The following is a 27,249-nucleotide window of genomic DNA, read 5'->3' as shown; positions in this document are numbered from 1 at the left end:
GCTGAAGAGTCCCATGCCTCTGAGCCTCTCCTAATAAGACTTGTTCTCTTCCACATGACTGTCCTCTGGACTCTCTTAAGCTTCTCCATATCCTTCCTAAGATGTGGAGCTCAAAACTGGATGCAGTACTCCAGCTGCGGCCTCACTAAGGCCAAGTACAGCAAGATGATGACTTCCTGGGTCTTGCTTGAGATGTATCAATAGATGCAAGCCAGGGTTTTATTTGCTTTGCTAGCTGCAGCATCACATCGGTGGCTCATGTTCATCTTGTGGTCAGTCATGACCCCCAAGTCCCTTTTGGTCGTGGAGCTAGTGAGTGTAGCATTGCCAAGCCTACAGGTATGATGTGGATTTTTTTTTGCCCAAAGGTGGAGCACCTTGCATTTCTCAGTGTTGAATGTCATCAAGTTTTGATTCGCCCATCTTACAGCCCTGTCCAGGTCAGCCTGAATTGCCAGCCTATCCCGTACTGTGATCACACTTCCCCATAGTTTGGTGTCATCAGCCAATTTAGCCAGTCCACTTCTGACACCTGAATCCAGATTATTTATAAATATGTTAAAGAGTATGGGTCCAAGTATGGAGCCCTGGGGGAAGCCCCTGGTCACCATGTAGCATGTTGACATGGTTCCATTGACCATCACTCTCTGGGTTCGACCATGGAGCCAGTTTCCAAGCCATTGGACTGTGAGGTTGTCGAGGCTGTAGTTCCCCAGTTTAACCATGATGACTTCATGGGAGACCAAGTCAAAGGCTTTTTTTGAAGTCTAAATAGATGATATCAACCTCTTCTCCTTTGCCCAAGTGATGTGTCAGACAAGACCTGCCTGCAGTGAAGCCATGTTGGCTGTCTTTCAGAATGTTGCATTCCATTAGCTTGTTGTTAATGGTTCTTTGATTTTTTCCAATATCTTTCCAGGGATTGGGGTCAAACTGATTGGCCAGTAGTTCCCTGGGTCCTCTTTCCTCCCCTTTTTGAAGATGGGCACCACATTGGCCCTCTTCTAATCCTCAGGAATCTCACCCAACCTCACAAGTTCTCAAATATCCTCGCCATTGGCTGTGCTATGTTGTGTGCCAGTTCTTTTAGCACTCTTGGGTGCATTCCATCCAGGCCAGCTGATTTGTCCAGCCTCTCAAGGTGCTCTTTCACGAGATCTTCACCAGTGATGGGTGTGTGTTCGCCCGTACCCTGGCAATCCTGCATCGTGTTTGGCAGGGTGAGGCCCTTGGGCTGGTGGAAGACCGGCATAAAGTAATTATTAAAGAGATTAGCTTTTTCCTGGATGTTGGTTGTCGGCTGCCTGGTTTGGTTTAGCAAGAGTCCAGCATTGCCCTTGTTTTTCTTCAGACTACCCATGTATCTGAAAAAGGACTCTTTATTGTCCTTGGTTCCTGTAGCCAATTTGAGTTCAGTTTCGTCCTTGGCTTTCCTAGTTTGTTCCCTACCGGTGCGGACCAGTTTTGAATATTTCTCTTTGGTGATCTTACCTAACTTCCAATGCTTGTAGGCTTCTCTTTTCCGATATAGGAGGTCCATGAGTTCCATATTGAGCCACAGGGGTCGCCCATCCCTTTTGCTGCCTTTCTTACGGGCTGGGATGGACTTCCCTTGTGTTTAAAGGATCGTGTCTTTAAGGAGCAGCCAATCATCGTGGACTCCCCTCTCTGTTTGATCCCGGTTTCTCAGGGCCTCAGCAGCCAGCCTCCTGAGCTTGTAAAAGTTGGCTTTCCTAAAATCAAGGATTTGTGCATTGCTGACTGATTTGCCAGCTTTGCAATGAATAGAGAAAGTGATCAACTCATTATCACTGTCTTCCAACTTCCCTTCAGTTCTCAGGTTGCTCACTAGATCATCCCCTTTGGCCAGAACTAGATCCAGGAGCACCTTACCTCTTGTTGGCCTTGTTGAGACAAGTAGAGTTTGTCATTGCAGGTGAGAAAGCTACACGACTGATCAGATTTGGCAGAGTGCTCTTCCCAGGTGGCATCAGGGTAGTTGGAATCACCCATGACAACCATGCTTCGAGTACATGCAGCCTCTACCAGTTCCCCTGCGAATGCATGGTCAAAATCTTCCTCTTGGTTAGGAGGTTTGTAGCAGACTCCTAGCAATATGTCCCCTTCACCACGTTCTCCCCATAATCTGACCCAAAGAGTCTCAAGTCATCCTTCTTGGGTGCCAAACTCCACTTGTAGGGAAGTGCATTGCTCCTTCACATAGAGAGGTACACCCTGCCCTTTTTAGCAACACAATCCTTCCTGTACAACGTATGGCCATCTATTCCTGTGGTCCAGTCATAGGTGGAGTCCCACTAGGTCTCCATTATTCCTATGAGGTCATATTCATTTTTATTTAGCAGGAGGGCCAGTTCCTCCTGTTTGTTCCCCAGGCTCCTGGCATTTGTATACAGGCAAGTAAATCTGCCATCAGAGTTCCTTGGCTTCCCAGCCCTCCTAGAAGAGTCCCATCCCTTGGCTGGGGTAGAAGTCAGACCCACTGGGAATTCACTTGTGTCCTTTGTGCTGCATGACTTACTAATTCTGCAGTTGTTATTTAGTGGTCTTGCACCCCGGTGAGCTTAGTTTTAAAGCACTGTTGAGTAGGTAACTTCAAAAAATTATATGGCTCAGCAAAGGTGGAATGTGCTATATGCCCACAGCACATAGGGAGGAAAGGGAAAGGGCAGTACAAGTAAGTTTCTGAAAGATCCATTTGAGCAGGGCCACTGCCCTAGATTGGACTAGGGTTGACTATGAGCTACCCTAATTTATTCTTGCTTCCTAATGGCTCCAAGGAGCTGCAGCTAGGCAATAGCATGGGATGTGCTTGTCCTGGCTAGACTTCATGGGTTAAATTAAAGATCCCTATTTCTTGTTGCAGAAGAGTGGGAGATGGGCACAGGATCCCTTTTCTGCTTTGTACTGAGATAGATATTGCTTTTCCTAATAAAATGCTGCTGTTCTTCTTTACCCAATTCAGGAGTGGATCAGAAAGGGACCACCCAGTGTATTCTGGATATCAGGATTCTACTTTACTCAGTCTTTCCTGACTGGTGTTTCACAGAACTATGCTAGGAAATACACCATCCCAATTGATTACATTGGATTTGAATTTGAGGTAAAAAAACCACAGAGGAGTATAATTTATGCAAATAATTTACGTGTATTAAATTAAACAAACAAAACCAAACTGACGTTCCCTTTTACCATGGGCCTCCCAGATTTGGTTGCAAGATTATTTAATCTGGCAGCTTTCGAGGTTGAACATCATGAACTGCTTCTGTTGCCTCTGGGTAGGTTTTCCTTTGGTACAGGAGAGGAATGATCACTGACATACCATTTACCAAGACCTATTGACTGACATGACTAATGTGCAGGCTTTGTGCTGGCCATCAGCACAAAAGGGTGAATTTCATCAGTGTGTGCTATCCAAGCGCTAATGAAGCAATAGGAAACTTACTAATATGTAAGCAAAGGTCTCATTAGTATGAAGAGAGGAGAGACTTTCTGTCCTTAAGTACTGCAGAAGGGGAAGGAGAAACCGTCTGGGCTTGATCCTAAGGCCACTAAAACTAAAGGAAAATCTGTCACTGACTTCAGTAGGTTTAGACTGAGGACTGTAATCTGCTCTCTGAACACTTCAGAATCACAGTTTACTTGCTTTGGGGAGTAAACACTTTCTAGATCTAAAATGAGACCGAATCCAGTTATTTAATTCTTTCAGGTGACAAAAGAAGAACACACCATGGAAAAAATGCCAGAAGATGGGGCATACGTGAAAGGACTTTTCTTGGAAGGTGCACGATGGAACAGAGAAACCATGCAGATTGGAGAATCATTTCCCAAAATCCTTTATGATTCTTTGCCCATAATTTGGCTGAAACCTGGAGAAAGTTCCAGATTTCTCCATGACAATGTTTATTTGTGCCCTGTTTACAAAACAAGTGCAAGAAGAGGTGTCTTGTCTACTACAGGGCACTCAACTAACTATGTTCTCTCAATAGAGCTTCCTTCAGATAAGCCCCAGAAACACTGGATAAATCGAGGTGTGGCAGCCCTTTGTCAGTTAGATGACTAAAATGTATACAAGTCACAACACCCAAATTCTGTAATTAAAAGACATGCTTACTCTTTGGTGGCTGCATTTCTTCTTTTACTGCAGCATTTGCCACAGATTTTAAAGGCTGTCTGTTCTATTTTTCTTTTACTTTTCAACTTACAGGAGTGGGGGACTGATTAAAAAACAATCCAAATACAACTCAGTTTCAAAGACTTGGGTGTTATCTTACTGTTGATCAAAGTGGCAGAATTCCCAGAGAGGGAACTTGCCGTACTGACCATCCCATGTGAAATATTGAAAGATGGAAACACTCATGCCATGTGCCCAGCAGTTATTTTTCCCATTTCCTAGGCTCAGAGCCTAGGTGGCTGCTTAAGCTGAAAAGGACATTGATGCTGTCATGCATTATTCATGCAGATAGGCCTTCCTGGATCTGCCCGGCACTGCATGGTCTCCCCATGCCTTATTTGCCCCCCCTAAGTTCACAGTCTTATATACCCCAGGAACATGAAGGGTAGGGAGAGAAGAGGCTCAGGTACTGTCTGTCTCTAAGCACAGGGGGCAAATCCACAGGTGAGTAGGTACACTATCATAGCATCATGGCATTGCTTTGATGACTTTCATCAGTTGAGGATGTGCTCCAGAATTTCTATCAAAGCCTCGTGTACCACCCAATTACATGGTTTTGTAAAACTACCATAATCTCAAAAGCATGCATTTGCTTGTTTAAAGCTGATCATTTTCTCATGTTACCTTGTTCTCCTTTTCTCTTAATGCTACTGCGTGGCTGAGAGAGAGAAACTTAACTCCTCCCTTCCCTGCCAGCCTTATCTCCTCACCCTGCCCTCTCACATGTTGGATTAATACCCACCTGATAATATTTTGTGCTTGTTTGTGGCCTTTCATCTGATGAGCTCAAAGTGCCTTGTAAACATTAATTAAACATAAAATATTACTGAACATCTTCAAAGAGCTGTGCAGTCATGTAACAAAATCCCCACAACACCCTGGTGAGGGAGAGAAGGATCATTAGGCTCATTTCACACAGAAGAAAAATAAAGTGCAGAGATCAAGGTGAACATTTTCAAAAGCATCCACTAATTTGGGGTGTCAGTTTTTTGGCTGTTCAACTCATGGCACATAAATTAATTGCTTGAGGCCATGCAGTGAGTCATAGCTGGAGTTGCAGCTATAATTCAGCTATTCCAAACTCCTAGACTTCAGCTGCAATCATTAGATGTTACTGGTTCAACTAATTAAGTCATATAATTCTTTATTGCAGGAATTTTTTCACTGTGCTGAGATCCTCTGGCAGAAAGTTATGCCCTCACTGTTCTATTGTTTGCTTATATTTTATAAGATATTTATAAATTGCATATGCATGCATACATATTTTATGTGTGTTGTTACCGCATACACAGAAGTCAGCAGTCTTACAATAATGAGTATAGTATTCTAAATAATAATACCCAGAGGTAATTGCCAAAATATAATTACAGACAGATATTTGCTACATCATATATATAGTATGCAGGCATTTAGTGCATTATTGTTTATTACACAGTAATATTTTATGCAGCTAGGAACATTGGTACTAAATGCAGAATGGTTTAATTCAGGTATGAAATTATTTTGATTCAATATTACATTATTCATTATTACTTCCTCATGATGCCATCCTTCAGTTTGAGTTATCTTTTGCCATCATTCAGCTTGAGTTATATTTTGAGCTTAAACCACCAATTCACCCTCTTTGGTGTGTATGAAAAGTACAGAAGAAGCTCCCCAAACTTACAACAGTTTGCAGGCAGAATGGATTTTTAAAAGATTAATAAGCAAATTGGTTAATTAGTTTGAATTAAAATTGACTATAAATAGGGTCATTTAAGGAATTTAGCATCTGTATTAGTCTTTGTCATTTGGTCTTAATAATAGAATAACATAGCATATTTGTATTTTTCACATAGTTAAATTTAATTGAAATCTTGTGTGTAAAGTAGTGTATATCTAAAGAAATTAGGTTGTAATTAAACTAGTTTTAATGACTTGTATATAATTATTAGGATTAAATGCTACAGACAAGGGTCAGGTCATCCATCAGTTTGGGTCACTCCTAACTGACCCACTTTTAACTGATTTCTGACATCAGAAATAACATGACCAATCCTCAGCTTTTGTGTACAGCTAATTTCCATAAAACAACATTGATGATTGTAATAAATAAATGCCATAAGGGAAACTGGACCCACGTGTCCAGTTCTGATTTCTGGCTTAATTGGCATAAGTGTTGTTCTATAAAGGTTCTTGGTTAGAGTTAATGTGTGAAATATTTAATATATATCTTTGTTACTCACATGGTAATAACAGACTTCTTTCCTACATGCAATAGTATTTGCATACTGCTGTTCCTTGTGAGTGGTTTCCTTGCTGCTATTAATATTTTAAATACAATCTTCCTTTGTTTACTTCTGGATTTGTCCGTGGAGGCCTCTCTTTGAACAGACAGGAGGGGGGTGTAGTATGTGAAGCAGCCATGCATACACTTTTAGAGGTTCACATACCATACCCCCTTTAAATGGCAGAGTTAATTTGGTTCAATTACTATGGTACTGAAGAACCATGTGACCACTTTCCTCTGGGTTTCTCCCCCTACTGGCTCTGAGATGGTGAAATTTTCTGTTGCGGGGGATTTTTTGGTGGTACTTTGAAATGCTGCTTCCTAATGTTTTATGGGCTGTGACTTAGTTCATCAGCATTATCTCAAGAATGGGGAATGACAGTGTTGCGTGGCACTGGTCCTGACAATGTCTCCTCATCTAAGTTAATAAGAAGGAAAGTAGCTCCAGTGTGAGCTAGGCAGGACTTAGTTCAGTGGTAAGACAAGACCAAAATCTGCAGACAAGTTTCTAGTAATTATAAATATTAATAATAATGGGATTGGTGTTGGAAGTCTGAGCCATATCAAGTCCAACTCTTCTATTTCTTAATCAGAAACTCGCATTAAACAAACCACAAAGTAACACCCATAATTACTGCAGCACATGGATGCCCAAGCCTTGTGATGATTCTTGGAAATATTTCAAAGCAGGTGCAAACGAGATGCACAATGTACAAATTTCATAGAGTATCTGTTTCTCTCCCTGAAATGGCACAGAGAGCTCCCAAACTAGTGATTCTGAAAGTCAAGCAAGCCAGCAGTTGTTCTCAGCAGGTGAAACGTTGAATCTACTAACATCTGATCTGTGGAAAGGCCATTTCAGAAACTGAAGTTGCCATCATTATCAAACTCAGTTAGTGAGCAACAAAATGAGTTTCCCACCAGAGGGGAAAACATAATAGGCTATCTTTCAGAACTGAGTTGACCCAATGTTAAATTGCCCCATGGAAAGCAACCACCCCCATCACACACTTATGTCTATGGTTAATGATATACTGGGGGCTTCGGCTAATGTGATTGGAAAAATGAGTGAGAGGGACGGTTCTATCTTTTCACTGACATTCTTGCAGGTGAAATCATAAACATGGGGAAATAAGTAAACTTTCAATCTGTATCTAGTACATTGAACTATGGACATTAGTTTCAAGTAGTCATTAAGTCTCTGTATGCCTAAGGTCTTAGCTATGAGGAGGCAAGTAGCCCTGTGACCCTATGCTAATTCAGGTTCTGCAGGAGAAGGTACACAAAACTGTACCTCAAAATTTGGGAGTTCAAAATTAGAGACTGGGGTTTATGGCAATTTAAAAAGGGCCCTTTAGAAGGCAGGGATCAGATTACCTTTCATCCCCTGATTCTACGGAAGGTTACGTAGTAAGGAACAAACTTGGATTAGAAGGATGATAGGGCAGAAAACCTAAGGGGTCTTTCCCATCTCATAGTTACATTACTTTCCCTTTGGATGAGTTAGGCCATTGCTTTTAGTTTATAGGGGTTTCTTCATCTCTAAAATATAATGATGGTATTGGTAAGAAGATGCTCTTGTATGCACTTACATCAGGGTTGAATTGCATTTGATGTGTCTTAGGTGTGACAGAGTTACAGAACTGACTGGGGTCAAAAGGCTGTTACTGAACATTCAAGGGCAGATGTCTTGTGAACAAATTACCACTGCATTGATCACAAGTTAGTTCATAGGAGTGTTCAGGCAGCTGACTCAGATCCCTATTTCTAAAGGGTATCAAATTATTTTGATAGGGCTTTTCTATTAGTCTAAATCATCTCCCAAGTGTTATGATAACTTGGAGAGTGTCAATATCATAGTGCTTAGGGTCGGGAGGGACCTAAACAGATCACCAGGTCTGACCCCCTGCCCCAGGCAGGAACGGGTGCCAGGGTCATATCACCCCAGCCAAATATCTGTCCAGCCTCCCCTTGAAGACCCCCAAGGTAGGAGACCACCACCTCACTTGGGAGCCCATTCCAGAGCCTGGCAGCCCTAACTGTACAGTAATGTCTCCGGATGTCCAGCCTGAACCTTCTCTCTAACAATTTGTGGCCATTATTCCTAGCAACCTCGGGTGGTGCCCAGGGGAACAGAGACTCCCCCAATTTCTGCTGGTCCCCCTGGTGAGTTTGTAAACGGCCACCAAATCACCTCTCAGCCTTCTCTTGTGGAGGCTGAATAGGTTCAGGCCCTCCAGTCAGGAGTTACGGGAAGGGGGGGTAAGAGAAAGTTAAGTAAGTATAGGACATGATGTGTGCTGACTGGCTGTATTTGGTGCATTGCAAACTCTACTGAAAACTCATGCTGGTCTAATTTAATTGCAAAGATGCTGTCCATGGGTGGTTGTACAGGAATGACATGTTATAAAACCTCACAAAAGTCTTGTCACTGAGCTTTAGGCTGTACTTTGAAGGCAAGTTCTGACCCTTAAAATGATCAAATGTATGTCAGTTCAGGGTCTGGTGCGATTACAAGACCAGTGCTGTACAGGATGGGCTCTAATTAAAAGGAACTGGATAAAGGGGCTGATAAAATTCAATGGAGAGACTGGGAAATCAGCCTGAAAAATAATTAAAAGTAAACCAGCCTGTTTTTCAGAAGTGCTTTAGTGAAATTAGTTTCCTAGTATTAATGTAATGTGCAGTTATGCAGGTCTTTTAATGAGATTGTATTCATTGTTACAGTTTAGGGGGGAAAATGAACACGGGCAAATTGGTCCTTGTAGTAAGTCTAATTGCTTTGCCTTTGAAGGAGCTATATCAGGGATAAATCTGGCCTGCACTGTCATTGAAGTGAGTAGTAGCTGAATCAGACCTTTAGCATTATCCTTGGTAGGTGATGAGGCAAGGTGAATTGGGAGAAGCTAAATCCCACCGAGCTGTGAGAAAAGTGCTTATCCATCAAAGAATGATACACAGTGGGAGTTTAATAAAGAGATTTTTCTGAAATGCTGAAATTTGTCAATTCTCTATCTCCCTCTTTCACAAACCAGTGGATGCCATGTGGGCCAGGCTCTGTCTGACTCGCATCTACAAGGAGGCTGCCAGAGGGATTTATGCTCTTCAAACCGGATCCATATCTGATCTTAGCTAAACAGCCTGGTAGTATAATGTTTTATATTCCAGCACTGGAATACTAAGATGATCTTACAGTAACTAAGCTATTAGTTCACATTCTTAAGGACTTCTTTTGAAAGGAGATACCAACATTCATAGCTACTTAGCATTATAAAATCCTTAAAATGACCCAATGATTTTATTCCAGATTGTTAGATGATTTTTTTAGTCAATTGAGTTTGATATTCCTCTAAGTTATTTGGTACCACTTAATTGTTTTAAACTTTGGTCGTGTCAGCATCTAATGAATCTGCTTTCATTAGATGGAATTCATAGATGATAGTTAATACTTAGTTTGTGTTTGACCGACTTGTCTGTAGAGATGTTCTTTTGAAATTTGTTCTGCAGCGTGTTTACTATATGTACTCCACTGGGAGATATGACTGTGACATATGCAGTAAATGAGTCAGACTATTAATTTACGTGCATATTTGTTCACCTGATGAATCACAGTGTTACCAGTAGCATCTTAAAATTAGCTGTATGAATTCTAAAGATTAAAGAGATTTTGCTTGAGGCTTAAGAGCTGAAATTAAGTCTAGAGCTGTATTCAAAATCCTCTTCTATTCCCATTTCGACTTGGCTATTTGAACTGTGGTAGCTGGACAATTTATTTAGGAATTTTTAAAGCGAAGGATTATATGCTACTTAATCAGAAATTACATGAGGATTCTCTTTCCCCTTAACCCACCATCACTGACCTTTGACCCATAGATTTCCAGCAGCAGTAAATTAACTACATGGGAATTATTGTCCCCATGGACTAGAACTGTAGATTAGGCAGGAACTGGCTAGCCACTCCCTATCATGCCAACTAACATTATCTCTGTGTTTCCTTGTAGCCACTCGTCTGCCTATATCTGTCTCCTGGTTTATACTTGGGTGTGACATTGTAAGGAAGTAATTTTGTTCTGTGTTTATACTGTGGCTGTCACAGTGGGGTCCCTGTTCCCTGACTCAGCCTCATGGGCATTTCAGCAATACTACTACTATTCAAGCCAATTTTGTGATCCTAGGGAGAATCCTGGCTATTGGTACTCCAGAAGATCTCCAAGATCAGAGAGGACAAGGGGAAGGTGGAGTGCAAGGACCGACTGAGAGGAACTGGACATAGGAAAGTGGTGGTGGGTAGAGATACACCAATACATCAGTCCCATATTGGATCGGAACCAATATAAAGAAAATTGACAGTATTGGCAATCAGCCTTTTTTGGCTGATGTGGCCGATAATGTTGCCAATATATGCCCCGTGCAGCTGCAGTGCAGCACGTGGGCAGCCAGGAGAGCAGCCCAGCAGTGTGAAGAGTAGCAGTGTCCGGCTGGTAAGCCTGTTGCGAGGAAAGAGCGGGGGTGTTTGTGGGGCGGGGAGGGAGGCAGATTGAGGCCCCAGTGGTGAGGGAGTGGGGCTGGGTGCAGGATGGAGCTGCAGCTTTTCCAGGAGGCACAGCTCCCACCACTATGCACACCCCAGGAGGACATGGGAGTTGTGCCCCCAGACCTACACAAGGGGTGAGGCCAGGCTGCTGCTGCTGCAGGCTGGGGCTGGTTTCTTCCTAGAGGGAAGCTGGGCTAGGTTGTGCTTAGGGCATGTAGTGGTGGAGCTGGGAGTGGGGTTTGGGACTACGTCAAATTTTGCAGTAGCTGCATTCCCCCCACTGCCCCTCCTAGTGCCACTGCCATCTACCATGAATGCAGCCTAGCCCAGCCCCCACCAGGAAGAGCCTGGCACCACACTTAGCTCCAGCCTGCAGCAACAGTCCACCCTCGTCCTGCACAGATCAGAGGCATACAATCCCCAAGTCCTCCCAGCATGCATGCAGCATGTACCGCCCCCCCAGAAAAGCAAGCATTATAAATTTAAGATTACACTGTTAAAAAGCTCAAGTGTTTCAAATTATGGAAATGCAGGGTGAAGGCACCAAAACCACCTTTTAATTCTGCCCTGGATTTATAGGGAGGAAGGAAAAATTGTTTTTCCCATCCCTCCATAAGAAACAATTCCTTTTCATTGCACCTATTTGATGTGCTAAAAAACTCATGGGACTAGGCCCATAATGGAAAACTATAAGCCTCCCTTAAGAAGGGAGGCCACATCAACTAAATGTGTGGGACAACAAAAAAGAAAACGGAAACAGGAGTGAGGTCATAGGTTAATAAACAAGGGTATTGGAAGTGGACACCAAACAGAACACACCGACCAGTGGCCTCTGCCCCCTGAAGGAGTCAAGGGAGTCTGTGGATGCCAATCAGTGAAACTCTACCTAGAGTTGTGAGCGGAGCAGGAGTGCCAGGAAAGCAGCCCCACACTCAGCTGGACTCCTGGCAGGAAGCAAAGGCACTAGAATGTACAAGCTCCTGTAAACTTCAGCCTTTATACATCTACCCTACTGTCTAGAATGAAAAGGAAAAAAAAAAAAAAAGGCCAAAACAGAAACAAGGGGCCAACTTGCAAATTGAAAAATAAGAAGCAAGAGTTACTTTTATCACCCCTACAAACTTTCTAGTGCTTCTTGAACATAAGGAGTGTGAGACCTAAACTGAGGCACTATAGCAGGAGAGAGGGAAGCAGGGCTTTAGCCTCTCCTCCCTCTACCCAAGCCACCAAACCTGGCCAGGGGTAGGAAAGAGCACCTGCTACAACCTCTAAAGTAACAGAAGGTTGTGCTTTTCCTATGCAATGAGGAGGAAAAAAAAGTTTCCCAAGGCTTATCTGATTCTCTGAGTTTCTACTCAGGCTGCATTGGGGGCAGCAAGCATCTTCAGTAACAACCGTATTTCTAAAACTCATGTTGACCTGGACAGAACCCCATTGTAAATTCATATACAATTAAAAAATCTCCATGCTTTATCCTGACTTCACAAAGTAATCTTCATATTGCATCACATTCCTTAAAAGCTGTTACTTTTATTGATGAGTCAGTGGTTGAATCTTATAAATGCAAGGCAGTTTAAATACATTCTTATTCATCACGCGTTCTGAATCAGCTAGGCTTCTGGCCTCAGGAGAAATAGAAGCAAATTTCAAGCACATAATAGTTTAATTCACAGTTGTGCACAAGAGATGTCTTGGCGTCAATGTCCACAATAGCACACCTCATAGTAGGATGGTAGCTTATGAAATTTCATCATAGGATTTCAGGTAGACTGGCTTGGAAAGCTTCCTCAGCTTCTCTTGCTTTTGAAATGCACGACCATGTTTCTGGGCAAGACCCATAGGAGGAAGATGAATCTACACGAAACAAAACAAAATTAACAGTAGTTGTGCAAACCGGTAAACTGAAAACAGTCAGGAAACAGGAGATGTTGTGGTACAAGAACATTTCACTCAAACTTGAAAACAGTTTTATAGACTGTTGAGAGACCACACATACTCTCTCAATTAGGTCATTTATTTTGATCGAGAAAAGCCCATTTCCAGTTGTGATTACAACTGTGTTTAACTTTGAAGCCCTATGTGTTTTGATTATTGCATAAAATGCAAGCAGAATCCATTATAATCCTTTAAATTAGACTTTTACAGCCTTGTGTTTTATTTTGATGTCATAAATTGTAAAGATGCTTCATTTGCTAAAGCCGTATGGAATATAATAGTCTAGTAAATGTTTTTAGAAGGCCCAGGTTTACAGTTTATCAGAACAGGCACAAAAAGTACAGAATCGCAACACAACAAAAATATAAGATGGCTATGTTTTGCTGGTACCCAAGTACCAAGTCTCAAAATAATTCCAGGCAGAACTGTACAGAAAACTGGTTTTCTTATTGCCAGTTTCTCATAGTTCGGATTTGTCCTGATAACACATTAAATTGCACAATTTTATTACTGACCCTTGAAATATAAAGCTGTAGTTTTTTCACTGATAAAAGTCCTTGTATATATAAGATTGTTACTGATCCCTTAGTGATTAGAAATTGTAGGGGTAATGATGTGATGTTATGGTCTCTGGAGCCAATTCAAGGTAGTGGGTTAGGTACAAATATTAGTAAAAACACTTAGTAAAATAGCAAGATTCTACAAATCTAGACAATGCTTAAAGATTTTCTGTCTTCTCTGGTTGATTCTACAAGTTACTTGAAACCCTGATGAGTATAAACTTAAAAGACCTGCTGTATACTCAGTTAAAAGGGTAGCTAAAAGCAGCATATTTACTGTAAAAAATGAAACTATTTATTCTGTATACTGAAGGAACACAGTTTGAAATGTAAAAGAAAAACATGCCAAGAACTATAGTAACCCACAACAGTATCTTATAAGCAAAGAGGAAAAGAGAACTAGATTCTGATCACTTTGATAGGAAGAGCATGATACAGATGAAAATGTAAACATATGAATGGGATAAAGAGGAAAGCTGAAAGGATGACAGCACAATGGAAAGAAAGCACGGACAAAAGGAAAATAGCACTGGACGCTACAACTCCCTGCAAGTTCAATAGTGTTTAAAAAAGCCATTTTCATTTCTTTAAGTGAGGAGGGAGGAAAAGGAACAAAGATTATGTGCCTACCCAGAAGAACAAGAGCTGAGAATATTTTATTCACAGTGTAGGCTAGGAAGACAATGATATTTATATACTCACTGCACAGGTGAGAGGCCAAATATTATGAATGACTTCTAATCTCTCACCTGGATTTGCTCTCTCTACCAACTTTTCCTGTGCTTCATTGAGTCTAATAATGTAGTAGTAGTATTGGGAACTCTCGTGATTTTGTTGTAAATTCCATAATAGATAGTGTTTTTAAAGCCCCCACTTCTGGGGTTGTGATTTTTTAGGAACCTCAGCTGTGATATATTTTTAAACCAAGTTTCAAGCCCTTATGATCATGAAGGAAGGTTTGAAAACCTGGCTGAGGTCCCTAAAAACTGGAATGCAAAGACTTACATTATAAAATCTCATTATTTTTAAAGGAGATTCATGGATTGTTAGGGGCCAGAAGAGACCTTGCAGATCATTGGGTGCAGCCCGCCCCGCCCCGCTCTAGGTAGGTAATTTGGCAGATAATCTGGTGGGGGGAAGGGTGCTAACTGGAGCCAACGTTGAGAAGCCCAGAATGATTTTTGGAGGGTTGAAGTTGACAACACCAAAATAATGCCACTAATGCCACAGAAACAAAACTGCGTGCTTTAAGTTAGACAAGCACTTAAGTACCTTACTCAGTAAAGGGATTAGTACACACTTATAGAGTCTTTGAGAATGGGTTCATACTCACAGGTCGTGGATAGGGGATGTTATAGTGAAGTCCTATTTCTACTCTTGCTTTGCACTCTTCTATACACTGATGAATCACCTCTGGATCGGTTAACTAATCAAACAATATAGGAATGAACAATGTACAAAGAGAAAGGGCAAAAATTAGCAGTTATGAGCTCAGCACAACTACCTGATTTACATTTTTTGTTTATTTTTGGATAAGCCCAAGCATGCATTGGCCTATTTTCTTCATCTCCACATAAGTCCTAAAAGGTAGACTTCTCACAGCAACTCTGAACCTGATATCACTGGGTGCATCTGCATGTTCATTAATGTCCTTAGATACTCCGCATTTAGTTTAGTACTTGCTTAAGAAAGTACCAACTAAATGTGCAGTAACTAGAGTTAGCATGCATTAGTGCCGACACATGGTTATTTTGTGATGCTTACTGTGCATTAGCCTAATAACACTGCACAGTAGTCTATTAGCAGTTTTTAACCGCACAGTGTTATTAGGCTAATGCACAGTAAAACGTCTGGTGTAGACGCACCCAATGGATATTAGAGTCAGGAGGAAAAGCAGGGCTTAGGTTTACTCGGGGAATATGAGAAGAGATGTTTCTTACCCTATATGGTTTTTCCATTGTAAAACAATGATGCGCATGTGAAATATTAATATATTAATGGAACAAAAATTTGTGGTCAAAAGTAAGTTGAATCATTTCTCAATATGTATAGTAGCTGGAGAGAAAGATATGAAAAACTAAGGGCCATAACCTTCTATCACTCCATTCCTAAAACTCCCTCTTAAGCCAGTAGGGATGTATACATTCAATAATAGGAAACTAAAATAAATAATATAAAAAAGTTAATACAATTGTAATTAATTAACATATCAATATGGGACCTAAATACAAGGAAGAAAAACAAGGATCTAAGATAATAACCAATGAAGTCTGCCTGTTTGTTTACTCTCTTTGCAAGAAGTTTTAAATCCTAATTTTTTTTTCAAAATCATCTGCATATCATTTCTGCAATAACTGTGTTCTTTTAAATCAGATAAAGGAATTACTGAATTTTGCTTGCCATTGCAGTGGTAATTATGCTTTTTGCTAAGCTTTCTGAAAAGATCAAAGACCACTTCAGACGACAACTGTAACAGCCAGCACACATGAAGTGCACTTTTCCTACTCTTCTTATTTGGCATTTTCTTATAAATGAAAGCAACAAACAAAGAGCTAAGAGGATTCTAGATTTCTTCTTAGGGATAATTTATATTTTCTGTTTGGAGAAGTCAAAAAAAAGGATTTGAAGATAATTTGCATCAGTTTCCAGTCAAGAGACAAGCTTGAGGACTCAAATCTTTTCATGTTAAGGCTGAACAAATCCAGAGAGCAGAGAATATTACAGCCACTCTAAAAGCCAGGAGACCTACTTACATTTTTGTTTTTTTTAAATAATGTTTTGGCTTCATTTATGATGTACTGTTTCTCTTTAATAGTATCCTCCATCTGTGCTGATACAGATTGCCATTTCTTGGCTATTCGGAATATCTTGCGGTAAAGGCCAAGAACTTCTTGTCTTGTAACTGGTGTCATCTCAAGAAAAAAAACAAACATACACATAAATATTTTGATTGATAAAAGGTCACCAAGCAGATGTATGCTTTGCACAGTCTTTAATCAATTTAAAAATATTGTTACTGTCTTAAAATATCTGCTGAGTAATAGGAGAGGAACTAACAAAGCTGCAAATAACATTTACCTGCCAAGCCATGAGAACATTCACCCTCTGCATAAGAAAGGAAAACACCATCTCTCTCTCTACGGTTCCAATTTATCAAATGTGAGTTAAACATGTGCTTAAAAAACAAAACTTAAATGTTGCCTTAAAGCTTTGTTGAATTGTCATCTCGGATCCAGGACACCTGGGTTCCACTTCAGCATTAATTTGCAATGTCACCCTGGGTAAGTCATTTAAACTCTAGTCACAGTTCCTCTTTCTCCGTAACAGAGGTTTTCAGCCTATTTGGATCAGTGTACCCCCAGCAGCTGGATGTGGACTGCGCGTGGCCAAATGTAGAGCAGCAGCAGCAGCTGCTGCGTGCAAGCTCTTTCCTGTCTGGCCGGGTGGGTGGTGCCTATGTGGCAGCGCAGGATGGTGCATGGCAGTGCTCCGTGTCCCCCTGCCCGTGCATACCTCCCTTGGGCCTTCTCAAGTACCCCTGGGGGTACGTGTACCCCTGGCTGACAACCCCTGGTATAAAGACATCTCCACCTTGGTAAAGTGCCTTGAGATCCACAGATAAAACAAGCTTCAAAATTGCTAAGTATTGTTGAAAAGCCCCTGCATATTGAGAATCTATAAAGTGATTTTCATAACACCATTTCTGATAAATATTACACAGTATACAGTCATCATCTGATTGAAGACTAATACTTCAGTGATTAAGAGAGAAAGTATAAACTAAGCAGGGGGCTAGAAAATGCCATGTTCTAGTCACTGCCTCTCTGTGGATTTAGAAGTCACTTCTGAAGGAGTAGGCAGTCACGGCTCTCACTGAATAGGACACACTGCTGTTCTGCAACATCTAAAATAAAAAATGAAGTCCTAGTGGTGAGTTTGTTTGCAAACTGCAGGAATAATCAGTATTTTGGAGATATTCCACCTCAAAGCTGCCTTTTGATCCACACACATTTTGAAGTGCCCCAGCCTGCCACTGACAACTAGCCCTTTTCAACAAATTTTCCTGTATTGCCACATGGTGTCCTCTGAAGATGCAAGTGAACCTCTTACGAAATCTGATTTTCATCCAATAATCCAAAGTCAGAATATTGCCCACAAGAACTAGAGCAGTTAACAAAAAAGCCTTCTGTTTCCTGGTTCTCTGAGGCTTTTTATGCAAACAATTCATGTGAACTAAAGACTATTTTGGTTTTTTTGCAAATTCTGACAGAAAGTCTCAGAAATATGAGCATAATGCTGCTCTTGTGTAGTTCTTAATTAGTACTAGTAATTCTTAACTATTAGTATTATTTTTGAAGAAGAGGTGTAAAATGTTTAACTGGTCCTCGTATCTTTGCCCTAGAGAGAAAACTAACTGATTTGCGTATAGCCAAAAGTTGTTTCTGTTAACATCTTGCTGAATGAATGTTTGTTCTGATTCAAGAAAACAAATATCCACAAGTAAATGCATAACAGACCCCAGTTCTGCAAACATCTCCATCTACATACATTTCTGTCAACGAAACTACTTCTGTGCAAAAGGGTTGAGCTGTGCACCTGCTTGTAGAATCACAATCTTGCCCTGGACTAGATTACCTAGATATTCTGGTATGTAATCTCTCTCATTGGATCCTCCTTAGGGATAGGCAGCTGGACTAAATGACCTTTCAAGGTTCCTACCAGCCCAGTTTTCTGTAATTTGATGACTTAGAGCCTTATGCTATAGTGTGCATCACAAAACATGAACAGACCAACCAGCAAGACTGAACCGAGGTCATGCAGACCCACAGCCACATCCCCACCAAGGCCCCCTCATGACCTCACAACTGTGCTGTGGCCCCATAGCCTCATTTCTCCTTGTGGTGGGAGTGACAAGAGGCACTTGCACAAGAGCTAGTGAGAGCCTCTAACTGAGGGACATGCTCAGGGCAGGTTTTCAGGTAATCACTACAAACATACCTTTGGAAAAATAACTATTTGGATTTTTACCTCCTCAGGGGGCTTTAGGAACAAAGAGAGTATGTATAGGAGCCTTTAGTCTGTGCAGTAGTTAAGTCCCGTTAACTTTTTTTTTCATATGCTACAGTTTTCACACCTTCCCAAGCCTGAAAATTTTAGAGGCTTGCAAGCATTTCTCTCACCAATCCTTTTTTCCTGTTTAATAACTGTTGAATTTTTTCTCCCTTCAGTTTCTCAGAAAGTTGGAATTAACACAGTTCTATTTATTTCCTTTCTAAGCACTCGGCTTCCTAGCAGATGTGGGCTGTACTGTTAACATACGCAGTGAAGCAGACAAAGGGGGTAACAATGTGATGGTCCTGTTAAAAAAAAAAAAAAAAAAAAAATCACTGACCAGACCTGTCATAAGGGCTCAGCAGTCACCAGCTCTCACTCCTGATCTTTACTCAGTATTTTCTAACAATGCTAAGAGGCAGATTAAACCCAGTTTCTGCCCAGAATTACAAAGAAAGTAGCCAGAAAGAGCTCCCTCCTTCCCCACTCCAGAACAGGTATGAAAAAAACCAAGGCAAAATCCAATGTATGCATGATATCAAAAATATGCAAGGGGAGCCTATTTTTTCATACACCATCTGTGCTACTTGCCTTGCTACTTGTCTCCTTAGTATGCATGTTATGATCGTTTTGCATGCCCACTGAATGCAAGTCAGAAGATGTTATACCACTGTGCTGCTAACATCCCCATTGTGGTAGTCAGTCAAACCCGCTGTTTAATTTATACTATTATTATTTTTTTTAATTGTAGCATCTGACCCATAGAGGTTAACCACAGGAATCTGTCATCAGGAAGAGCATGATTTATTTTTGCTGTTGTTTTGGCTGAAAAATTGCTCAGGTGATGTTCACAGCAAGAGAACCGTGAAAAGGACTAAGGTGGGTCTAAAAAAAAAAAAAAATCAGTAGTATAAATGATGAATTGCAGACTAAGACAATTCTTAGAATCAGTGCTTGGACGTGGGCCAGCTGTGGCACATTTCCAGCTTCCAGGTATGCATCTGTTGGATGCTGTGATTAGTGTTTTACCAAAGTGTGGTCAAAACTAGACACCGGACTATATCATGCCTTCGATCTGTTTTGCAAACTCCTGTTATCAATGTGCAGATCAGGGGAATGATATGGCCCATTGTATCCAAAACTGCAAAGAAACCTTGAGTAGTTAATAAGTTACTGCATGATGAAAATGTCAACTTTTTTTTGTTGACAATTAAAACAAAAACACCCAATAGCCTTTACCACAAAAACATCTTATAGCACTTACAACCTAAGAACCACCCCCCTTTCTTTCTTTCTTTCTTTTTTTAAAGAACACAAATTCCTCTGGGGATTTAGTTCCATTGACTCCGAAGCCCCGTATGAAATAATACAAATAATCTTGCCATCTGCAAGATTCCATGGTATTTTAGTAATAATACACACGCACATAAATCCCAAAAACCTTGCCACCTGTACTGCAAAATCACCTTTGTTGTACAGAGCATAAGCCATGTTCAAAGAAGAGACAAGGGCAGTGATGGGAATGAGACCTTTCAAATATAGGCAGCTAAATTACTTGGGTAGAATTCAATTTCTTAGGTAGAAGGGCTTGAACCACCCCCTATATCTACCTCCTTCCCAGAGTATACCTGTAATATAACAGCCATAAATCTATTTACCTACATGCTGTCAAGTCAAGGATCATCTACTGGCTTTAAACATCCAATCTGTCAGCAACATGCTCAGGATTTAAGCAAGAAAATAGTAGTTGAGTAAGAGGAAACTGAAAGAACAGATTTCTTTCATATTCCTGTCAACCAGGGCACTTGCTGGTCCTGCATAAAACACCTAACTTAATGCTGACTTGGGATCTTCTCAGAGAAGAGAACCTTCTGTATGGGATAATTTAGAACGAGCACCTTTGAAATTTTTGGACATGCACGTTTTTGGTACATGAACAACCCAACTTCTGTTTGACAACTAGTTTACCTCTGGCAAGAAGCTTTTAACAAGTTGTGACAAATTATTTGACTGACAGTGTACCAGATCAAATTATCATAACTTATTTCCATAATATAAATGTTAGTTTTGTTTAAAAAACAACATAAACCAGCATTTCTATCTAGGGTGAATGTGATCATTTCCCCTACTACATCCCTTCTATATTTGAATACCACTCTTGAACTAGCATTCATTTACAAGATATAAAAACTTTGTGTATCTGGCTTATTTTAGAGCTAAATTATATCATTTAGATGAGTGGTGACCCACAATTTCTCTCCTAGTGGTAGATGTGATATATAATCATACACTCCATTTCACAGCAATTCATGGTTACTAGAAGTTGTTAGGCTACATTCCTCCCTGGTGCAAGTCCACTCTAATAAGGCAGTGGGTTTACACCAGGGATGATAAATTTGGCTCATAATTTCCTTTAGGGACAACAACAGCTTAAACAGTTCCTGTCACATTGTGAAGAAAGGAGAGATCAAGGGGTTTTGTGGCTAGAAGATCACATACCATCAGTGTTACTGTGTCTCAGAATCCAGCTTTCACTTCCTCTTCTCTCAGATATAATCAAACAGATTTAGGTGCTCACATCCACTATTCCATAACCACTACTGTGCATCAGCTCCACTGAATGCATCTGTATCTGCTGAACTGTGTAAACTCAGGAGATGGGTTTTCACTTTTGAGTCAGGGAAAGCATGAATTGAACATACTTTGGGGAATTAGCCAGACTCTAAATTCAAATAAATAAATAATTGAATGGGGCCACCAAATTTTGTTTTATAGTTGGGAGAAAGTCAAACAAATGCACAGACTAACTTCCTTTGTGCTGTAACTCCATTGGCTTTCACTAAGAATGAGCTTGATCCAAGAAAAAAAAAGTCCATCTACAATTATAAATCTGGACACACTGAGTGTGGCTAAGTTACCAACTGGTGTTGAAACCTGACATAAAGGTTGTTTGCAAACATGGGGAAAAAAACCCCAACGCTCTACTTTCAACTCAGCACACTTCTGCACCGAGCCCAGCAGATGCCCAGAAAAGGCAGTGTGACAGTTGCACCTGGCTTTCCCAACATCTGTAGAAATCAGGCACTTTAGTGGGGTGTTTTTAGTGCTTTTATTTAATAGCTGATTGACTCAGCTTTAGCTAAAAATGCCAAAAAACCCCACTGGAGTGCTCAATTTATACAGCTACTGCAGAGCCAGGGTCAAAGTAATGTGGCTACTGCTTCCGGTACAGCACTTTTTTCCCCTCCACTTCTGTCAGCACCCAAAGTGACTGTCACTGTCCTCTGATTTTAAATTTTGTCTTAGAAATGATCCAGCTCTAATACTGATGCGATCCTACATGTTAGTCAACACTAAGGCAAATTCCTGCTCACACTGGTGGGAATTTTGCTATTACAGGAAGGGCCTGCACGACTTAGCATTTCACTTGAATTAAACTTTAGCTTACACCTTGATTAAAGACAACTGCATGCAACTCACACAGCAGTGAATCAACACCTAGATTTTATCAATGGCTTTCCGGAACTATTCACACACATGGAAAAAGCCCAAGAGCTGATACTTCATAATCTAGATCAGTAGCTACTATAATGGTCTACTACAGCGGAACCCCAATAAATAGATGGAGAGTAGGTCATTCTCTAGTCAAGGACAAACGATCATTTTAAAATTGCTATTCTGATTTGGCCAGTATAGGCTGGATCCAGTCTGGATAGCACTCCTGGGGCTGCGCTATGCACGGGGTCTCCTAGCTAGGGACAGAAATTACACATAAACATAAGTGATCAGAAACCGGTTCAAAGCTGTAACACAACAGAAGTTCAATGCACACAAGCTGCTTTCAGAATGGCTGAAACGGGTTTAAGAAAACCCTGGATGGATGTAGTATCAGACTTAACTGATTTAGGTTAAATTGGTGTATTGACCTGCTGTCCCAGATTCCAACCAGATTCAAGTTAATTCACAGTCCTCCAACATCCCAGGCACAGTTGCCAGGTCTTAAAAATGAAGTTATCATAGTAGAAGCTCAAATTATCATATTTTCTGAGAACTACTGTACACTGAAAAAAGGTATGCAAATAAGTCTTTTTAAGTGACATCATGTTGGCTTCTACTGTTATCATCATCACCGGGGATCTGGGTTTTCCGTTTCCCATGGAAAAAAGGAGAAAACGCAGATTTCTCTTTTTAGCAGAGAAATCTGGGGATTCTCCGCTTTTGCAAAGTGCTCTTGCAGGCTGGCACAGCTCCAGCCTTCAAGAACCGACTGCATAAAGGATGGGAAACCCCCAGCCCTGGCCAGAGGGGGAGGGCAGGGTCTGAGCCTCTGAGGCAGCCAAGGCCAGGCTCAGGCTCAGGCTCAGACTCACCCTTTGCCCCTGGAGCATGGAGGTAAGTGGGGCTTGGGGCAGGGCTGGGTAAGGTGGTTGGGCATGGGGGGTGTTGCCGGCCCCAGGCAGCACACTGCAGCTGGGAGCAGGACCAGGGGTTGAGGGCAGGGGTGCCCCTCTGTGGGGGGCTTTGCAGGCAAGCAATGTGGGGCACAGGGTGGTGGTGCCCACCATGTGCAGGCCGCACGCATGTTGCCTGGCTACCTGCCCAGGGGAGGGGGAGAGGGAGACCGGCATAAGGCTGAAGCACAGCTCTGCGGCTGGCTCTGCAACCATGGCAAGGGATAGGGGTGCAGGGGGAGTTTCGGCTTGCATGTGGTGCTGCCGCTTACCTGGAGGGCCGTGACGGTGGTTATGGCTGCTGCCTAGAAAACCTCCTGCTGCTGCCGCGGAGCTATGCAGCCAGCCGCCAGGAGGCGGCATGGTGGTGGCCAGGCAGCACGCAGCCATTCCCCACCACCACCCCGCAGTGCGCTGTTGCCTCCAGCCACACGACTCCAAGCACAGCTCTGCATAATTGTAGGGACTACTTCGACAGGGACTAAAGTGAGGGTGAGCAATATTTGCCATTTATCTTTAACTGGAGACTTATGGTGGGTAACTGTATAAAGACCATATAACTAAATCTAAATTTCCTATTGATTTAAGACTGTATATAGCATTTAAAATAAAGCTCTTAGTATTATCACACATTAAGATTTAGTTACATGGTTGTTATACAGTTACCCACCATAAGTCTCCAGTTAAAGATAAATGGCAAATATTGCTCACCCTCACTTTAGTCCCTGTCATATCCCAATTCAGGTGACCCCAGCCAGGTGCCTGTCCAGTCTCCTCTGGGGTAGTGGAGAGCACCACCTCCCTTGGGAGTCCGTTCCAGACTCCGACAACCCAGAATCTTAAGCTGGTTAAGACCCCCTGAGAGCAACCTGGGTTTTGTACGTGCTGCCTCAATTGTAATACTATATTTTGAACACTTTTAGTATTACCTGTCCTACAACGGTTGAAATTATTGTACAAATACAACACAATTGCTACATCTGGCAACACTGACCCCAGTATACCTTGCAAACCCGTCTCCTGTCTCAGGGTGGGCAGGCGCAGCACGGTCTGCTCCAGGGCAGTGCAGTGTAGTGCTCTTCCCTCCCCGCCCCCGGCCACTGCAGGCGTTCCCAGAATCAACAGTAAACGTCTGTTCAGTTGCTTATCGGTTCAGCCTATGCAGATAGTCTAAGCTGTGCAGACTGAATCGATTCCACCTCGGGCCTGTTACCGTCTATACTTGGCAGAGGGCCGGGACCTGGTAGCAGAGCACGAACCCACTTACGTGTTGCAGGGCAGGGGCGGTGTTTTGTTTCGGACAGGGTCCAGACCCCTCGTGCTGCGGGCGGTGTCACAGGAAAAGGCCACGTAGATTTCACTTTGGCTCGGTCTAAACATGGCAGGTCGGTGTCTCCACGGTTGTTTGCCCCCCGCCCCCCGTGGCTTTTCGTGCCGTGAGGGGGCAAACTTCAATCCGACCCAACCGAGCCCGACCGCGGGGGCGGGGCGACGTCGAGCGCCCGCTCTGCGCATGTCCACCCCACGCGCCAGGTACCCGGGCAGCCTCGCGAAAGGCTCTTTCGGGCAGGCGGGTACCAACGTGCGCGGCTGGGGAGGGGGAGTGTTCCTGCGCGTCCCTCATCTCATTTTGCCTTTTCTCACTGCTGCTCAGCACCCACTAGGTGTCTCTCTTTCCCTTCCCCCACTTTACCTTCAGGATCAAGGGCCGTGTTCCCCCCTTCTTTGAGCAGTGGTTCGGGCCGGCCAAGCCCTGTTCCCCCTACCGCAACTAGCGGTGCTTGTCTGCCCTTTTCCTGCCCTCGCTGTACGTGTGGCGTCAGGGACGTCCGAACGCTCCTCTACGTCACGCCGCCGCGCGCCGCCAGCTGACTCCTCATCCCCGGAAGTGATGTAGGGCAGGGAGGGGGGGGGGAAGGAAGGCAAGCTGGAGTGTCGCTGGGAGTCGCGGAGGGTGAGTGAATTGGACCGTCTCTTCTCGTCCGCTTCAGGGGGCGCTCCCTGTGGGGGGTCGGGCTGGGAGACGCCCCCGATCCCGGGGGCCTGAAGTACTGGAGTTGTCCCGGAGAGCCCGGGCCGGGTGCTCGAGCTGCCTGTGCGTGTGTGGAGGGGCGGGGGCCGGGGCGGAGGGGAGACCATCCGTCAGGGCCCGGGGCGCTGTTCCCCCTCGGGGTCGGGGCCGCCCGCCCTGCGACCCCGCACAGCCCGCTTCCCTGTGGCGCCTCCGGCTGCACCTCCTCCTCCCCCACGGCCCCCTACCCCGGAGGGCGCCTCCGAGCTGCTGCCAGGGCCCCGGGAGGGAGGTGATGCTGTCCCCACCGGGGTGCCCCGTGCCGGCCTGGCCTCGTCAGGATCTCTCGGGGGGGTCCCCAGGGGGCTCTGCTCTCCTGGCTGCCAGGATCCTAGCGCGTGTCCGCACCCCTCGTGTCCCTTGCTTGCGCCTGGGGGCAGGGAGTGAAGTTGCTGCTTGTCCTCAAACTTGCTCCTGTGGCTGCCAGCACTGCGGGCTCCCTTCCCGCCCTATAAGGACTTTTATGGGAGCCTGGGGGTGCACCCCCACCCTGTCGTGTGGGCTTATGGACCTGGCTGAGAGTGTGGCCAGACTACGCATTTGCAGCACCGTGCCCAGAGTCCTGGCGGCCCCAGGCTAATTTTTAGTATTGGGCTCTCCTTTGCCTGAGATAATGATGATAATGATTATTTTCACCATTTTCAAGCCTCCCTTCTGTCTGAGCCCTGGGCAGCTACCTGGTTTGCTCGTGCCTGTGTCTGGCCTTGAGTAAATGTTCCTTGGGAAGCGCATTTCTTTCCTGCTGTGGCTGTGAGAGGCCAGCAGGCAGGGTAGGGTGGGAGGTCAAGTCTGTCGTATAGCTGAGCCCGCTGTTGCTCTGCTGGACACAATGCTCGTGCCCTGGATTTCCATGGGGAGCCGTCTCTTCCCCAATACTTGTTTAAATTATTCCTTCTTTAAGTTACGGTGGGAGTGCAGGCTTATGTATTTATTTATTTTATAATCTTGATAGTTTGCTTCTGAATATCAAGTTCCAATATTCCACACTTGTCTTGCAGGAGAACTTCATGCTGTGCCACTGTTGTGTTTTCTGAAGAGTCCCAATAGACTTGTGATCAATCTTTCAGTGTCAGTTTCATTCTGTCTTCCTTATTCCTTCCCCAAGTTTGGGGAGAAAAATTGCTAAACACAATCTGAAGGTATCTTGTCTAATGCAGGCTTCCTTTACCTGATTGAGAACCTTCCCATATCTAATTAAGCACAGTTAATAAGTGACCACTGTGTGTTTGGTATTGGATTTTGGGCTAGCAGTGAAAAGAAACAATGTTTTGTGTGTTTTTGATTCTACATTCTCATAAAGTCTTTGCTGCAGCCTTTCTGCTTGTTTTCCAGGTGCTACCGTGAGGTGCTTAGTGGGAGAGGAAGGAAGGTCTTTTGACTAAAATCAAGTCTGGGAACCATGAGACAGGTTCTGTTCTTGACTCTACCTTGCTTTGCCTCATCTTAAATGGACAGTTACGCATTTCACAGGGTGTTTAATAGTCTGTGAAGAGCTTTTACAGCTCCCTAAACGAAAAGCAGCTTGAAGTTTGAAACAAAGTGTTTTCATAGGTGAGAGGAAGGTATAGAAAGGAGATTGTTAGATCCTTGTTGACAAAGTAAATTTAATTCTGGTTAGAAACTTGTGGAGAAGTTCAGTTGAAGTCTTCTAAATTCTAATAATTTCATGGCAGTTAGTGCTGCTATAGAATTTGCTGTCCATAAATCTATTTAAAGATTACTCCTATCATTTAAGAGTGTACTTGCAGCCCTAATATTCTTTGACAGCTCAGCTTGATGCTCCGGTAATCCATGTTCTCTTGAGACATGATAACCTGCAATATCATCTGTAATTTGCCTGTAGATCTCAGGAACTACATCTAGTGACTTTCATAGTAGTTACTTATTTTGTCTCCTATTCCAAGTTGTCTTGCTTTAAAGAGCTTGGGAGGTGGATGGGTGGGTGTGTGCATGAATAACTTTTTGACGTTACCAATTGCATCTTGCCGATTGTGGCACTGAGCATTTAAACGTAAAGGGCAGTAACAAGATCGATAGGAGAACTAGAGGGTAGACTTGACAATGTGGTGTAAAGCAGCTACTTCTGTAAACTAAGGGGAAAAATAGCTTCCTTAAAGAAGGAGTGTTCCAGGGAGAGAAGCTGTCAGACTATCTGACTGGCCTTTAATACAAAGGGACACAGAAT

At 43.0% G+C, this 27,249-nt stretch overlaps 3 protein-coding genes across 4 annotated transcripts in view; 2 read left to right on the top strand and 1 right to left on the bottom strand.

The window, feature by feature from the left end:
* DNAH3 (dynein axonemal heavy chain 3) overlaps nucleotides 1–12,370 on the top strand; it is a 128,787-nt gene extending 116,417 nt beyond the window's left edge. Inside the window, exons 59-60 of the mRNA XM_090024694.1 lie at nucleotides 2,984–3,121; nucleotides 3,728–12,370. Coding sequence (XP_089880820.1) covers nucleotides 2,984–3,121; nucleotides 3,728–4,081 — 492 coding nt within the window. The 3' untranslated portion in view covers nucleotides 4,082–12,370. The remainder of the gene's footprint in view (nucleotides 1–2,983; nucleotides 3,122–3,727) is intronic.
* A 135-nt stretch (nucleotides 12,371–12,505) lies between these two features.
* On the bottom strand, nucleotides 12,506–24,816 carry LYRM1 (LYR motif containing 1). Of its 2 annotated transcripts, none has more exons than XM_090024157.1 (4): nucleotides 24,687–24,816; nucleotides 16,244–16,402; nucleotides 14,824–14,916; nucleotides 12,506–12,849 (listed from the first exon to the last, which is right to left on the bottom strand). In XM_090024157.1, the coding sequence occupies exons 2-4, from the start codon at nucleotides 16,400–16,402 to the stop codon at nucleotides 12,733–12,735; spliced, it is 369 nt and encodes a 122-aa protein (XP_089880283.1). In that variant the 5' UTR covers nucleotides 24,687–24,816; the 3' UTR covers nucleotides 12,506–12,732. The 2 variants fall into 2 exon arrangements, with proteins under 2 accessions (XP_089880283.1, XP_089880282.1); XM_090024156.1 differs by lacking the exon at nucleotides 24,687–24,816 and adding an exon at nucleotides 24,261–24,510.
* DCUN1D3 (defective in cullin neddylation 1 domain containing 3) overlaps nucleotides 24,812–27,249 on the top strand; it is a 31,121-nt gene continuing 28,683 nt past the window's right edge. The window contains exon 1 of the mRNA XM_090024152.1: nucleotides 24,812–24,947. The gene's annotated coding sequence lies outside the window, so the exon portion shown is untranslated. The remainder of the gene's footprint in view (nucleotides 24,948–27,249) is intronic.

The sequence above is a fragment of the Crocodylus siamensis genome, chromosome 12 (genome assembly GCF_052110815.1).
Source record: "Crocodylus siamensis isolate JL-2025a chromosome 12, ASM5211081v1, whole genome shotgun sequence".
Taxonomy (NCBI): Eukaryota; Metazoa; Chordata; order Crocodylia; family Crocodylidae; genus Crocodylus; species Crocodylus siamensis.
Note: the sequence above shows the minus strand (reverse complement) of the source record. Positions and strands in the feature narration are given on the sequence as shown.